Here is a 14552-nt window from a genome sequence, read left to right as displayed (position 1 = left end):
TTTTTTTTTGAGACAGAGTCTTGCTCTGTTGTCCAGGCTGGAGTGCAGTGGCACAGTCTCAGCTCACTGCAACCTCCGCTTCCTGGGTTCAAGCAATTCTTCTGCCTCAGCCTCCCGAGTAGCTGGTACTACAGGCATACACCACCACGCCCAGCTAATTTTTGTATTTTTAGTAGAGATGGGGTTTCACCATCTCTTTGGCCAGGATGGTCTCGATCTCTTGACCTCCTGATTTGCCTGCCTTGGCCTCCCAAAGGGCTGAGATTACAGGCGTGAGTCACTGCGCCTGACCGCTTGCTTGCTTGCTTTAAATGAAAATGAAATAATACAACAATATTTTTATTTTATTTTTTAATTTAATTTTTTGAAACAAGGTCTCACTCTGTCGCCCAGGCTGGAGTGCAGTGATGCAGTCTCAGTTCACTATAACCTCGGCCTCCCAGGCTCAAGCCATCCTCTCATCTCAGCCTCCTGAGCAGCTGGGACCACAGGCGTGCACCACCATGTCTGGCTAATTTTTGTATGTTTTGTAGAGACAGGGTTTTGCATGTTGCCCAGGCTGGTCTCAAACTCGTGAGTTCAAGTGATCCACCCGCCTCGGCTTCCCAAAGTGCTGGGATTACAGGCATGAGCCACCACACCTGGCCACAATAATATTTTTAAATGCCTGCCTAGTACTCCAGTGTACGATTGTATTTTGTTTATTTAGTCCAGTACTGTTCAACCATTTTTCCTTATTGAAAGACACATTTCATGACCCTCAGGTACACAGTCCAGTCTTGTGGGAATAGCCAGTATATTTACAGTTCTACTTCACTCCCATTCATCACGCAGACATCTGAGTGCTTACGGTGTCCCAGGCCCTGTGGCTCTCATGGGGAGTCAAACACACACTGCCCCCTGCATATTGGAATGCAAGTGGGAACAGCAATGTGATCATAGTGGTAACATACATATACTCAAATTCATTTGTATGTATCATTAACAAATTACAATTTTAGTATTGGTAACCGGTTACCATGTTTGTAACTCATTTTACAAAGAAAACAACAATGGGTAACCAACACAGATGTAAATGATTCTCTATTATTGAATGACTAAACTGTTTTCTGTGTTTCTTTGTTACAAAGTTTCTCAGGAACTGGTTTCTAGGAGCTTTGTTAGAAAAACAAACCAGCCAATCAAACCACAGAAAGCTCCTTATGTGCTAACATGAGAATGGTTCTAAAATACATTGCTAACCGGGGTGCAGACAGTGTGAAAGTTATGCCTCTGTCTGGGTAGGCAGGGAGAAAAATATTTTGTATAAATACATATACATTAAATGCTTACTATATACACATGATAGTAGGAATGTTGATTGGCTCCAGAGAGTAAAACTGAGTACCTGGAGGAGAAGGGGTGGAGAAAGACTATCCCCTGTATTTTTAAAATTTTGAACATATCTATGATACATGAATTTTTTTTTTTTTTTTTTTTTTTTTTGAGACCAGGTCTCACTGTGTCACCCAGGCTGGAGTGCAGTGGTGCAAACACGGCTCACTGCAGTCTTGACCTCCTGGGCTCAAGTAATTCTCCCACCTCAGACTCCTGAGTAGCTGGGAATACAGGCACGCCACCATGCCCAGCTAATTTTTTTATTTTTAAATTATTATTATTTTGTTTCTTTTTTGTGTTTTAGGTACAGAGTCTCACATGTTGCCCAGTCTGGTCTTGAACTCCAGGGCTCAAGCAATCCTCCTGCCTCGGCCTCCCAAAATGCTGAGATTTCAGATATGAGCCACCAAGCCTGGCCCTGTGATTTTTTTAATGCAAATATGAACATATTATCTATGCAAAAAGTTGTTTTTGATAGCAAATCAGCCCCAGGCCACATTCTCCATCTAAAGGAGGACTTTTAGTCTCAGGAATAATGAAGAACTAAACACATGCCAGACACCTAGCACACCTCGATTCTCGTGGCTGTTGGTAGCACTGGAAAAGCCGTTCCTTGATTCGCCGCTTATCCTCCTCCATCACCTTCCTTTTGTCACAGCCCCGGAGGTTGACAAGGGTTATAGCATCACAGAGAAGTGCATCCTTTACCTCTTGATCAAGGCGTGAGTCAGTGGTAAAGCTTGGAGAATGGTTTACCTGCCAGGAAGAGTCATTATACACCCCTTTCCCTGACCACCTGAGCAGGTGGTGGCCTCTTGCAGGCATAACTAGAGGGTCTGAGATATTCCTCTCCCATGGCCTCAGCCAGGAAGGCTGGATGCTCTGGCTTCCAAAGCCACAAAACTCTGCCTTAGAGATCTCCAATTCACAGACCAGTGAGAGCAAATCAGCTGGCCTGCCTCTCTAGATAGTGTGTCCCTAAAAACTTACATTAGGGCACTGGGGATCCCAAACCTGCATTCCTATGGTAGAGGCCAAAAACCACCAAGATTTGACTCAGCAGGTCAAAAGGGTAGAGATCTTATGCCTTCTGCTGATTCCCACCCACCCCAGGGCTTTCACCTCTCCCATTCTGTGTTCCACCACCGGAGTATACCCCTGTCCCAGGTGTCCTATTCAAGGAGGCCTCTGGACCTTGGTTTTGCAAAGCCTAGGAGATAATCCTCACCTCTAGCAGCCAGGGCTTCAACTTGTGGTCCAGCAAGATGTCAAAACCAAGGATCTCAAAACAGGCACATGTACCTCCATTCAGATACTGGGGAAAACAGGTTCGGTAGTTGTGGCGTAGAACAGAATGGGCTGAGATGATGGTTTTGATGATGATGTCCTCGATGTCCCCCCACAGCTCTCCAGGGTTGTAGCTGTGCTCTTGCAGCCAGATGTTGAGTGTCGACAGCTTCCTGCGAGGCCCAGTGCTCAGAGGAAGGCCAGTTTCTAGGCCACTGGGGCCAGGCTGTAGGCAGGAGGCTCCCTCACACTAACCCTAATTGCATGCCTGGGCTTTGAAGGGCTGCTAGCAGTTTGGAGCAGGGACTAGTTACCAGGGTGGGGTTTGGGGCTGCACTTAGAGCTCCAAAGTGCAGGCACAGGACAGGGTCTATAAAGGCTGAGTTTCCCTGGGCAATTAGCCTCCCAAGAGCCAGCTCGGTTTCATGGGCTACTGGGACTATGGGGCTAAGCGGCAGAGAAAGCAGGAGAAAACAGAGTAGCGAGTACCTCTTACTGCCCACAGCACCATCCCGGACAAAATTCTCATTGTGTTTGTTGATAGCATAGTTGGTCAGGTGCATGCAGACATTGTCCTGTGGAGAGAGAGTGGCCCTGTGGTCTCAGACTGCATGTGGCCGTCCTCTCCAGCCCTTCATTGCCTTCTTACTCCCCACCCCTCCCAAGGATCTCTTGTCTCCTGTCTCTCTCCACCAGAGGACTGCTATTCTGGACGATCCTGGGGCAGAGGGTGTGCTGGGCTCCTCCAGGTGCTGACCTTTTCTCATTTACCACCTACCAAACACTTGCCTCCCAGCTAGATACTGCAGCTCTTGCTGACTTCATTCCTTGTTCTTTGGTGACAGTGACAAACCTCTCTACCATGTTTCTCTAGAGAACCTCAGCACTCATGGTAGTGGAAAAGAAGAGTGCTTCCCAGTCCCCTTACCAGGTTGTTATGGCTGGGCTCCACATAGGGCGTGGTGGCAAAACGGGCCAGGCCCTCCTCATACATGAAGATCCGGAGAGGGTCACAGGATGTGATCAGGACGTAGATTCTCATATCAAACTTGAAGCCATCAATGAGGAAGGGCTGGTAGCACGCAAACCCATGAGGGAATAATAACACGTTTGAAGTGCCTACTATGAGCTGTTGTAAGTGCTTCACATACATAGCTCATTAAATTTCCACAATAACCATGTAAAGTAGTTACTGTTATTACTCCCACTTAATAAATGAGGAGAGGCCAGGCGCGGTGGCTCATGCCTATAATCCCAACACTTTGAGAGGCTGAGGAGGGTGGATCACGGGGTGAGGAGTTCAAGACCAGCCTGGCCAAGATGGTGAAACCCCGTGTCTACTAAAAATACAAAAATTAGCTGGGCATGGTGGTAGGTGCCTGTAATCCCAGCTACTCGGGAGGCTGAGGCAGAGAATTGCTTGAACCTGGGAGGTGGAGGTTGCAGTGAGCCGAGATCGTGCCACAGCACTCCAGCCTGGGCAACACAGCGAGACTCTGTCTCAATCAATCAATAAAGAGACAGAGGCACAGAGAGGGTAAGAAACTTGCCCAAGGTCACATATCTGGGAAGTGGAAAGCTGAGATTCAACCCCAGGCAGGCTGGTTCTGAACCATGGCTGGATACTGCTTCCAGGAAAATGGGGCTAGTGGGAAGGGTAGAAGCCTAAGACCAGCTTCCTTCCTGGCTTTTGGGAGAGACGAGGCAGCCCAGTGCTTAGTGTTGGGGAAGGCTGATGGTCCTGAGGCATCTTTCACCTTGGAGATGTATTGCTGGCAGATCATATGCTCTCCTGGCTTGATCTCCCGGGGATTTCGGGTAATGAAGATGCCACGTCCCTGACAGCCACTGTCTGGCTTGCAGATATACGTGCGGGCTTTTCGCTGACGACCATAGGACTGGAAGTCCCCGTAGCTATGTGTAGAGAAGGCCTGGTCAAAAGGTTTCTGTGTATCATGGCTTTCCCACGGCCCCATGGAGCTCTTCCTGCTATCTAGTCCATGCTCTTCCTGGAACACTCAGTCTCAGACCCTCTTTTCTTTGACAAGCTGAAACTTTCTCGTTCCACTTCCATCCCTCTGAAACATTCCTAGGTCACAAGACCAGAGCCTGGAGGGAACTCTGAGAACGACCCTTTTCCTCCCCCTGGTATCTCAGCATGGGAAGCCAGACCCACTCACTCTGCGGGGAGGCACCAGGTGCGGGGGAAGATGTTGTATTCAGAGGGATAGAGTTTGTGCATGCGGTTGAGGTTCCGAGCCAGCAGATCTTTGCGGCAGATTTCTGTCATGCCAGGGAAGTGGTTGATTTTCTGAAACACAGCCAGTTAGTACGAGCCCCCAGAGTAAGTGGCAGTTCCTAGCACCTGGGCATCCCAGGAAGCAGTGGAGGAGGATTGGGAAGGTTAAGGGAGAAGTCACAGTGGAGGTAAGCACTGCATCGAGGACCCCAAGGGCAAAAATAGGAAGATTCCTTAAGGCAGGTGAGAAAACCTTCTGTGACTCCTACCCAACACACACATCCACACTGAGCTCAGCAAATGAGGGGCAGTGAGAAAGGATGTACCTAGCCAAGACTGTGGCTTCCACAGTCCACCTTCTAACATCCCTCAGACCCCCAGGCCTAGTCCTCTAACAATAACTAATGCATGATAGCATAAAGCAGACAATGAGACAAAAGCATTTCCCAAAAGACACAAAAGAGAAAAGGAAACTAAGAACCAGCCCCAAGGAATGTGGTGCCATGGCACCCACAGAGGGTGTGGCATTGCCCTGGTGCCTGCCAGAAACACCTGGCTGCTCTGTCCTGCCGGGTGGGTGGCAGCATCCGGGATGCCACCAAGCAAAGAACAAATAATGAAATAGGATGTGTCCACCAGACACTTCCTTCAGGTAATTCCAGAGACCCAGGAGGAGAATCTTTCCATTGGAAAAGAATACCCTGGGGGTGGTCTTTCCTGTCTGCACAGGGGGACAATCACAAAGAGTACACTAAATGCTCTCTCACTGGCTTTCCCAATCACTGGCTGCACTCACTGTATGAACTTAGTATTTCTCACTCTCCATGTCCTAACCAAGGGATATCTGCTGCTCAGGGCTGTTCTTGAGGATTTAATGGGCTAATAATATGAAAGCATTTAACACAGGGTCTGTTGTACAGTAAGTCCTCAATGAATGCTGCTAATTATTGTTATCCTCATCCCGTTTTGTTTTTTTTCCCCCTTCCCTGAGACAGGGTTTCCCTCTGTCGCCCAAGCTGGAATGCAGTGGTGTGATCTCAGCTCACTGCAGCCTCTGCCTCCCAGGTTCAAGAGATCCTCATGCCTCAGACTCCCAAATAGCTGGGACTAAAGTCATGCATCACCATGCCTGGCTAATTTTTTTATTCTTTTTGTATTTTTGGTAGAGACTGGGTTTTGCCTGTTGCTGGTCTCAAAGTCCTGAGTTCAAGCAACCTGCCTGCTTTGGCTTCCCAAAGGGATTTTAGGCATGAGCCATTGTACCCAGCCTGCTATCCTCATTTTACAAATGCCCCTCCTTTGGAACTTTTTTTTTTTGAGACGGAGTCTTGCTCTGTCCCCCAGGCTGGAGTGCAGTGGCGCGATCTCGGCTCACTGCAAGCTCCGCCTCCTGGGTTTACGCCATTCTCCTGCCTCAGCCTCCCACGTAGCTGGGACTACAGGCGCCTGCCACCTCGCCCGGCTAGTTTTTTGTATTTTTAGTAGAGACGGGGTTTCACCGTGTTAGCCAGGATGGTCTCGATCTCCTGACCTTGTGATCCGCCCGCCTCGGCCTCCCAAAGTGCTGGGATTCCAGGCTTGAGCCACCGCGCCCGGCGGAACTTTTTTTTTTTTTTGAGATGGAGTCTCGCTCTGTTGCCCAGGCTGGAGTGCAATGACTCAATTTTGGCTCACTGCAATATCCTCCTCCCAGGTTCAAGCGATCCTCCTGCCTCAGCCTCCTAAGTAGCTGGGATTACAAGTGTGTACCACCATGCCTGGCTAATTTTTGTATTTTTAGTAGAGATGGGGTTTTACCATGTTGGTCAGGCTGGTCTTGAACTCCTGACCTCGTGATCTGCCTGCCTCGGCCTCCCAAAGTGTTAGGATTACAGGCGTAAGCCACCATGCCTGGCCTTGTTTTTTTATTTTTAAAACAGGGTCTCACTCTGTCACTCACCCAGGCTGGAGTGTAGTGGCATGATCTCTGCTCATTGCAACCTCCACCTTCTGGGTTCAAGCGAACTCCTGACCAGAAGTGATCCACCCGCCTTGGCCTCCCAAAGTGGTGAGATTACAGGTGTGAGCCACCACGCCCAACCTCCTTTGGAGCTTCTTGAGAACTTTTAGCACTTGCTTTCTCTCTTGGGCACCTCTCCCAAGACTAGTCGTGGGACAGGTTTTAATTTCCTCAACTTCCTGCCTGGCTTCCCCAAAGAATAAGCCTGCAGACCCTTTTAAATTATTTTATTGCTGATCACCACAAACACCCAATTAGAGGATAATAAAAATATCACAAGGCAGTTCTATTCTCGTGGACCCCAGTGGATCATTCCTGAATTTCTTGCCACCAGGCAGGACCCTGCAGTCTCCTAATGGATGTGGAATGTTAAGCTAAGTTGCTTAGAAGGCTGGATCATTCAGCTGGCTCTGCTGTTAGCTCTGAAGCTGCCTCCCAGTATTCTCCCTAAGATGAGCTCACCCACCCTGGAGAGGGCCAGCTACACACAGATGCCACCAAGCAAAGCACAAATAATGAGATAGGATGTGCCCACCAGACACTTCCTTCCGGTAATTCCAGAAACCCAAGATCTCCAAGAGGAGATCTTTCCACTGGAAAAAAAGACCCTGGGGGTGCTCTTTCCTGTCTGCACAAGGGGACAGCCACAAAGAGTAGCAGTCTTGGGTGCCTGGGCAAGGAGGTGGGAAAAGTCATTCTGGGGCCCTAGCCCCTGTAGGCTCTCAGGCCAGGAGATGGGTACCTGAAACCTCTTCATGTCCATGACTCGTTCCAGCGAGACAGAGCAGTCTGTCCAGTACAGAGTCCACTCTTCATCCTCCCCCACCTCCTTCAGGCCACACGTTTGGGCTGCCCGACGCACTGCAGAGACAGGGAGATCAGTGGTGCCAGCATGGACACCAGCAACTAGCCCTGGAACTGTGTAGCTGGGTCAGGTAAGGTATACACCTGACCTGAGGGCAGGTTGAAGAGGGAGGTAGTTCTCGCCTCAGCCCCGTACTTTAGTTACCACATGGCAATTTCAAGTTCTTAGGGGCTGTTAGGGCCCTTCCAAAATACCTAGCAGAGAAAACTAGAACCTGGTTTTGTTTGTTTGTTTTTTTGAGACAGAGTTTCTCCCTTGTTGCCCCGGCTGGAGTGCAATGGCGCGGTCTCTGCTCACTGCAACCTCCTCCCAGGTTCAAGCGATTCTCATGCTTCAGCCTCCCCAATAGCTGGGACTACAGGAGCCCACTAACACGCCTGGGAAATTTTTGTATTTTTAGTAGAGATGGGGTTTCACCATGTTGGCCAGGCTGGTCTTGAACTCCTGACCTCTGGAGATTCGCCTGCCTTGGTATCCCAAAGTGTTGGGATTACAGGAGTAGGCCACCGTGCCCGGCTGCTTCTGTCAGTCTTATCCCTCAATCAGGGATGTTTGTGGCTTGGAGAGCCGCCTATAGGTAGGGGCCACACTGGCACTTCATACTCCACACTTGGGTGGCTCCTTATAAAGATGCCAGAGGGAATATTAGGGGAAGGACCTAGCTGGAGATTTTCTTTTTTTCTTAATTGTTGAAGTCCCTTCAAATCTTCCTTGAAAAAGCTTTTAAGCTTGTCTCATCACTGGTAAAATCTGGGAAGGGTCTGGCATGGTGGCTCCTGCCTGTTATGCCAGGTCTTTGAGAAGCTGAAGTTGGAGGATCACTTGAGCCCAGGAGTTCAAGACCAGCCTGGGCAACATAGCAAGATTCTGTCTCTACAAAACATGTAAAAATAAGAATTAGCTGAGCATAGTGGCACATGCCTGTAATCCCAGCTACTTGGGAGGCTGAGGCAGGAAAATCACTTGAACCTGGGAGGTGGAGGTTGCAGTGAGCCGAGATCACACCATAGCATTCCAGCCTGGGCAACAAGAGTGAAACTTGGTCTCAAAAATAAATAAATAAATAAATAAATAAATAAATAAATAAATAAATAAAAAGAATTAGCTGAGCATAGTGGTGCAGGCCTGTAGGCCCAGCTAGTGGGAAGCTCAGGTAGGAAGATGGCTTTGAGCTCAGGAGTTCAAAGCTGCATTAAGCTATGATTGCAATACTGCACTCCAGCCTGGATTGCAAAGCAAGACTCTGTCTCAAAAATAAATAAATAGAATCTGGGAAGGGTGGGCAGTGGTGAGTGGTGGCTCTTGGACTTTTTTTTTTTTTTTCTTGTTTACTGTGAAGATACCCTCCCTAACACTGAGACTGCCTGGAACAGCAATGTCTCAGCTGCCAGTGTCTGAGGCAGAGGACACCTAGGAAGCTCAGTACAGGTTATAGGCAAGCCTGCCAGGCCCCAGGGGCTGGAAGCCTGATCGGGGGTCTATTCCAGAGGAAGGGCAGCAGCTGTAGGCACCCTGTTATGCACCATAGTGTGAGCGACGGGCTGGGTGCTTACCACTCTCATACTTGCAGTTGGTCAGGTTGATGGCCAGGGATCTAGAATGGAGGAATAGCATAAATCAGGCAGAGTGGGAGGGAAGGACAGGCACCCAGACGAAGAGACATCCAACAAATTAACAACACAATTCCTTTTCTCTAGAAGCGGCTTAAAAGAAAGACCAGGACGATGTAAACAGGCTGGGATTCCAAAATGAATCAGCCTAAATAGTTCTGAATTTTGTTTGTGTTGTATCAAAGCGTTAATGATGCTCCAGCATTTCCTGTCCTCTTTTGTAGGCTAAAGGGAAAATCTTAGATCCCAGCTCCCCCAAATGTTGAAGGGAGGCCAATGGGTGACTCCCTGGAGCTGGGCAGTTGAGGGGATCTAGGGAATAGTTACCTGCGTTTCCGCCTTCTCTTCCTCCTCCCAGCTTCTAAGTCGCCTGTGTCAGCTGAGGCTATGACTTTCTTCGGAATTTTTGTGGCTATAATGGGTGGGGGAACCCCATTTTTTAATGCCTTATAGTCAGCTTTTAAGAGAGCCTGCTGTGAAGAGTTAGAGGGGATGGTAGCTTCCTCTTTAACACATTTCTCAGATTCCTTTTTCTCAACATAGTCTTCCTCTGATTCGCTGGTCCTACAGGTACTCGGCTCCATTCTCTCAGATTCTGAAGGGTTGGGAGGTGGGAATGAAGTGTATATCAGACCTCCCTCAGGCCCTAGAAGGCCTGAAGGAATCCACCAGAACGACCTTCATGCTGTTTTAAAGGAATGTTGCTGCCCCTTCAGGACAAAACAGTTTCACTGAGGAATGGGATGTGTCCAGGTAGGTGGAGGTGCATGGGAGTGGAAGATACCAGTGAGATGTGGATTCCCTGATGACAAGCCCCAATCATCCAGGATCACACTGGATCATGCAATGCACAGGGGTGCCTTCAGTAGTTGGACACAGATGGTACGGGCCATGACCATGGCTCTTTTGTACCTGATTGGGAAGGAGGATGGCTGGGAGTGCTGGGGGGACCTTCCCTTTAAAATACAGCTGAATCGGCCACGCGCGGTGGCTCACGCCTGTAATCCCAGCACTTTGGTAGGCCGAGGTGGGTGGATCACGAGGTCAGGAGATGGAGACCATCCTGGCTAGCACGGTGAAACCCCGTCTCTACTAAAAATGCAAAAAATTAGCTGGGTGTGGTGGCACGTGCCTGTAGTCCCAGCTACTCGGGAGGGTGAGGCAGGAGAATAGCTTGAACCCGGGAAGCAGAGGTTGCAGTGAGCTGAGATCGCACCACTGCACTCCAGCCTGGGCAACAGAGAGAGACCCCATCTCAAAAAATACAATACAATACAATACAATACAATACAGAGCGAGACCCCATCTCAAAAAATTACAATACAATACAATACAATACAATTACAATACAATACAATACAATACAATACAATACAATACAGCTGAAGGCCAGGTGCAGTAGGTCATGCCTGTAATCCCAGCACGTTGGGAAGCTGAGGCGGGTAGATCACTTGAGGTCAGGAGTTGGAGACCAGCCTGATCAACATGGCGAAACCCCTTCTCTCCTAAAAATACAAAAATTAGCTGGGCGTGGTGGTGTGTTGCCTGTAGTCCCAGCTACTTGGGAGGCTGAGGCAACAGAATCACTTGAATTTGGCAGGTGGAGGTTGCAGTGAGCCGAAATCACACCACTGCACTCCAGCCTGGGCGACAGAGCAAGAGTCTTTAAATAAATAAATAGATAAAATAAAATACAGCTGAAGACCAAAAGCCCCCTATGCTGGCCCTTTCCCTGTCCCAGGACTCATTTTCTGCACGTGTACACATTAGGGACAGGCACCCGATGGCTAAGACCCTTTGGGCTGTGACAGTGGAGACTGCCCACCCATGGTTCCGAGGAGAGCTGAGGGACTGCTCGGTCCGCCCCTAGCGGCCTGGGGCTGCACTCAGCTGGCCGCTCATGTCCCCTCTTCCCCCGGCTCCAGTTCTCCCTGGGCGTTTCTGGGCGTCCGGAACCGCCTCCTCGTTTCACAGGACTGGCTGTCCCCACGATCGCGAGGGGGAACCTCCTCCCCCGCAGGGGTTCACTCCTAGCTCCTGGCGGCCGTGGCGGCGGCAGCAGGGGCAGCGCTTCCTTAAGCAAGCCTGTGGCCACCGCCGTTGCCATGGACACGAGGGCACCTCCCATTGGAGAAGCGTTCTGGGGGCGGGGCCTCCCCGCAGCCACACCTATTTGGGCGCCGGCAGAGGCCACCTTGGGCGGGGCGGGGGTAACAGCATTTGCCCTTTGGAGCTGGCCAGCCCCGAGGCCAGATTCCTCCGGTGCATCATGGGACTTGCAGCCCTCCTGCTTCGAAGCCAGTTCTCACCGCACTCCCATCTTTCCCTAAACCCCGGGCCAAGGAATTTGGCCAAGCATATGATCAGGACAAAGAGCTGTTTGCCTTCCCTCAATTCTTTTTTTTCTTTTTCTTTTCTTTCTTTTTTTTTTTTTTTTTTTTTGAGATGGGGTCTTGCTGTGTCACCCAGGCTGGAGTGCAGTGGAATGCACCATCATAGCTCACTGCAGCCTGGACCTCCTGGGCTCAAGCAATCCTCCTGCCTCAGCCTCCCCAGTAGCTGTGACTACAGGAGCGAGTCACCACACCGGGCTCAATTCTTTAATAACTCTAAGTTTAGCTAGTACAGCCTATGCATTCAAGAGTGACAGCCGGCCGGGCGCGGTGGCTCAAGCCTGTAATCCCAGCACTTTGGGAGGCCGAGACGGGCAGATCACGAGGTCAGGAGATCAAGACCATCCTGGCTAACACGGTGAAACCCCGTCTCTACTAAAAAATACAAAAAACTAGCCGGGCGAGGTGGCGGGTGCCTGTAGTCCCAGCTGCTCAGGAGGCTGAGGCAAGAGAATGGCGTAAATCCGGGAGGCGGAGCTTGCAGTGCACTCCAGCCTGGGCGACAGAGCGAGATTCCCGTCTCAAAAAAAAGAAAAAAAAAAAAAAGAGTGACAGCCATCTAAGGCCATGTGCCTTTCAAGGCTTTCCCTCTGGTGGACTGAGATAGCTCCATTAAGGAATAACAAAACCTCCTTATCACAGTGCTCCTTCACTGCCACCTTCTCTTCCTGACATCCACCCACTTTGATTTCTGCTCGCCACCTCCACCCAACTCAGCTCAACTTGTCACCCTAAAATTATACTGTGTGGCTAAATCTAGAGAACACTTAAAAATACATGAACTTTTAAAAAATTATTATTTTATTTTTTTGAGACAGAGTCTTGCTTTGTAGCCCAGGCTGGAGTGCAGTGGTGTGATCGCAGCTCACTGCAACTTTACTTAGCCTCCCAGGCTCAAGCAGTCCTCCCACTTCAGCCTCCCAAGTAGCTGGGGCTACAGGTGCGCACCACCATGCCCGGCTAATTTTTGTATTTTTTGTAGAGACGGGGTTTTGCCATGTTGGCCAGGCTGATCTTGAACTCCTGGCCTCAAGTGACCTGCCCACTTTGGCTTCTCAAAGTGGTGGGATTACAGGCATGAACCACTGCGCCCAGCCTAAAAAGGCATGGACATTCTCTAATTCATAGACTTTGTTTTTGTTATTGTCTATCAAGATAAACTATTTCTTTGCCCACATATTCATGTTTCATAGTTCAGGAACATAGGTTAATGATAAACTTCTATGTAATTCAACCCAAAGAAATTGTTTATATTCCAAAATCACTTTGAACTTTGAAAGATACCACCCTTCCTCATCTCCTCAAAATATTTCATAGCATCAGCCAGGCTGGGTGGCTGGCCCTGTAGTCCCAGCTACTAGGAAGGCTGAGGTGGGAGGATCTCTTGAGCATGGGAGTTAAGAGGATGCAGTGAGCTATGATTATGCCACTGCACTCCAGCTTGGGTGACAGAGTGAGAACTCGTATTTAAAAAAACAAATATCTGGCCAGGTGCAGTGGCTCATGCCTGTAATCCCAGCACTTTGGGAGGCTGAGGCAGGTGGATCACGAGGTCAGGAGTTCGAGACCAGCCTGGCCAATATGGTGAAACCCCGTCTCTACTAAAAATATAAAAATTAGCTGGGTGTGGTGGTGCGCGCCTGTAGTCCCAGCTATTCAGGAAGCCGAGGCAGGAGAATCGCTTGAACCCGGGACGCAGAGGTTGCAGTGAGCTGAGGTTGTGCCACTGCACTCCAGCCTGGATGACAGAGCAAGACTCTGTCTCAAAAGAAGAAAAAAAAAAAGGAAAGAAAGAAAGAAATGGTCCTCCTGGAAATGTTCTGCAGTCCCTTGACTTCCAGGACACTCATTGCATGAACAAACAATTTAGTGTTCTAGGGACTGTTCTAGGATCTGGACCATCATTTCTTGCCTGAATTGCCACCATTCAGCAATTTTTTTTTTTTTTTTTTTTTGAGACAGTCTCACTCTTGTCACCCAGGCTGGAGTGCAATGGTTCGTGCTTGGCTCACTGCAACCTCCGCCTCCAGGTTCAAGCGATTCTCCTGCCCCAGCCTCCTAAGTAGCTGGGATTACAGGTGTCTGCCACCATGCCTGGCTAATATTTGTATTTTTAGTAGAGACGGGGTTTCACCATGTTGGCCAGGCTGGTCTCGAACTCCTGACTTCAAGTGATTCTCCTGCCTTGGCTTCCCAAAATGCTAGGATTATAGGTGTGAGTGACTATGCCCGGCCAACCCAAGACTTCTTTTACTTGCTGTATAACAGTTAAGGGAGCTAAAAGGAAAATGGGATTTCACACCCACATACTCTCTTAGAATAGTGTCTACTGACTGGTTCCTCTGGAACCAGTGTGGAAATCTCTGGAGTAACAGGGCAGAATAAAGCAATGAGATAAAGAAAAAATTTCCCACATTGACTCAGATGCAGACAGAGGAACAACGACTTAGCTCTAGATTTTGTGTCTACATCAAGAGGAGCTTCTAAAGTGCTTGGGAAAGACCCCGAGAGGGATGGCTGGGGCTCAGGAAGGGCAAACTGTTAAGGACAGCACTACCTACCATGGGAACCAGTGACTGGAGAGGCGGTCACAAGCACACATTGTCCCAGCTCATCTTCTGGTACCTGTCTGTGCTGCAGTCCCGACTCCAGCTGTCTGACTTTGAACAAATTACAAACTGTCAGTCTCCATCCCCTTTTTTGAATGGGGGTATTAAGACGACTCAGGCCGAATCGCTTGAACCTGGGAGGGACAGGTTGCAGTGAGCTGAGATCGCGCCAC

The 14552-nt window shown here is 49.3% G+C and overlaps 1 protein-coding gene across 1 annotated transcript in view; it reads right to left on the bottom strand.

Annotated features, from left to right (window-relative positions):
* The window catches only part of LOC105534253 (tubulin polyglutamylase TTLL13), a 15909-nt gene extending 4430 nt beyond the window's left edge, over nt 1–11479 (bottom strand). Inside the window, exons 1-10 of the mRNA XM_011972940.1 lie at nt 11203–11479; nt 9705–9972; nt 9321–9361; nt 7645–7763; nt 4845–4975; nt 4422–4578; nt 3593–3736; nt 3154–3239; nt 2606–2837; nt 1949–2133 (exon numbers count right to left, since the gene is read on the bottom strand). Coding sequence (XP_011828330.1) covers nt 1949–2133; nt 2606–2837; nt 3154–3239; nt 3593–3736; nt 4422–4578; nt 4845–4975; nt 7645–7763; nt 9321–9361; nt 9705–9972; nt 11203–11206 — 1367 coding nt within the window. The 5' untranslated portion in view covers nt 11207–11479. The remainder of the gene's footprint in view (nt 1–1948; nt 2134–2605; nt 2838–3153; nt 3240–3592; nt 3737–4421; nt 4579–4844; nt 4976–7644; nt 7764–9320; nt 9362–9704; nt 9973–11202) is intronic.
* Nucleotides 11480–14552: the final 3073 nt, after the last annotated feature.

The sequence above is a fragment of the Mandrillus leucophaeus genome, unplaced genomic scaffold, assembly GCF_000951045.1.
Source record: "Mandrillus leucophaeus isolate KB7577 unplaced genomic scaffold, Mleu.le_1.0 Scaffold1320, whole genome shotgun sequence".
Taxonomy (NCBI): domain Eukaryota; kingdom Metazoa; phylum Chordata; class Mammalia; order Primates; family Cercopithecidae; genus Mandrillus; species Mandrillus leucophaeus.
Note: the sequence above shows the minus strand (reverse complement) of the source record. Positions and strands in the feature narration are given on the sequence as shown.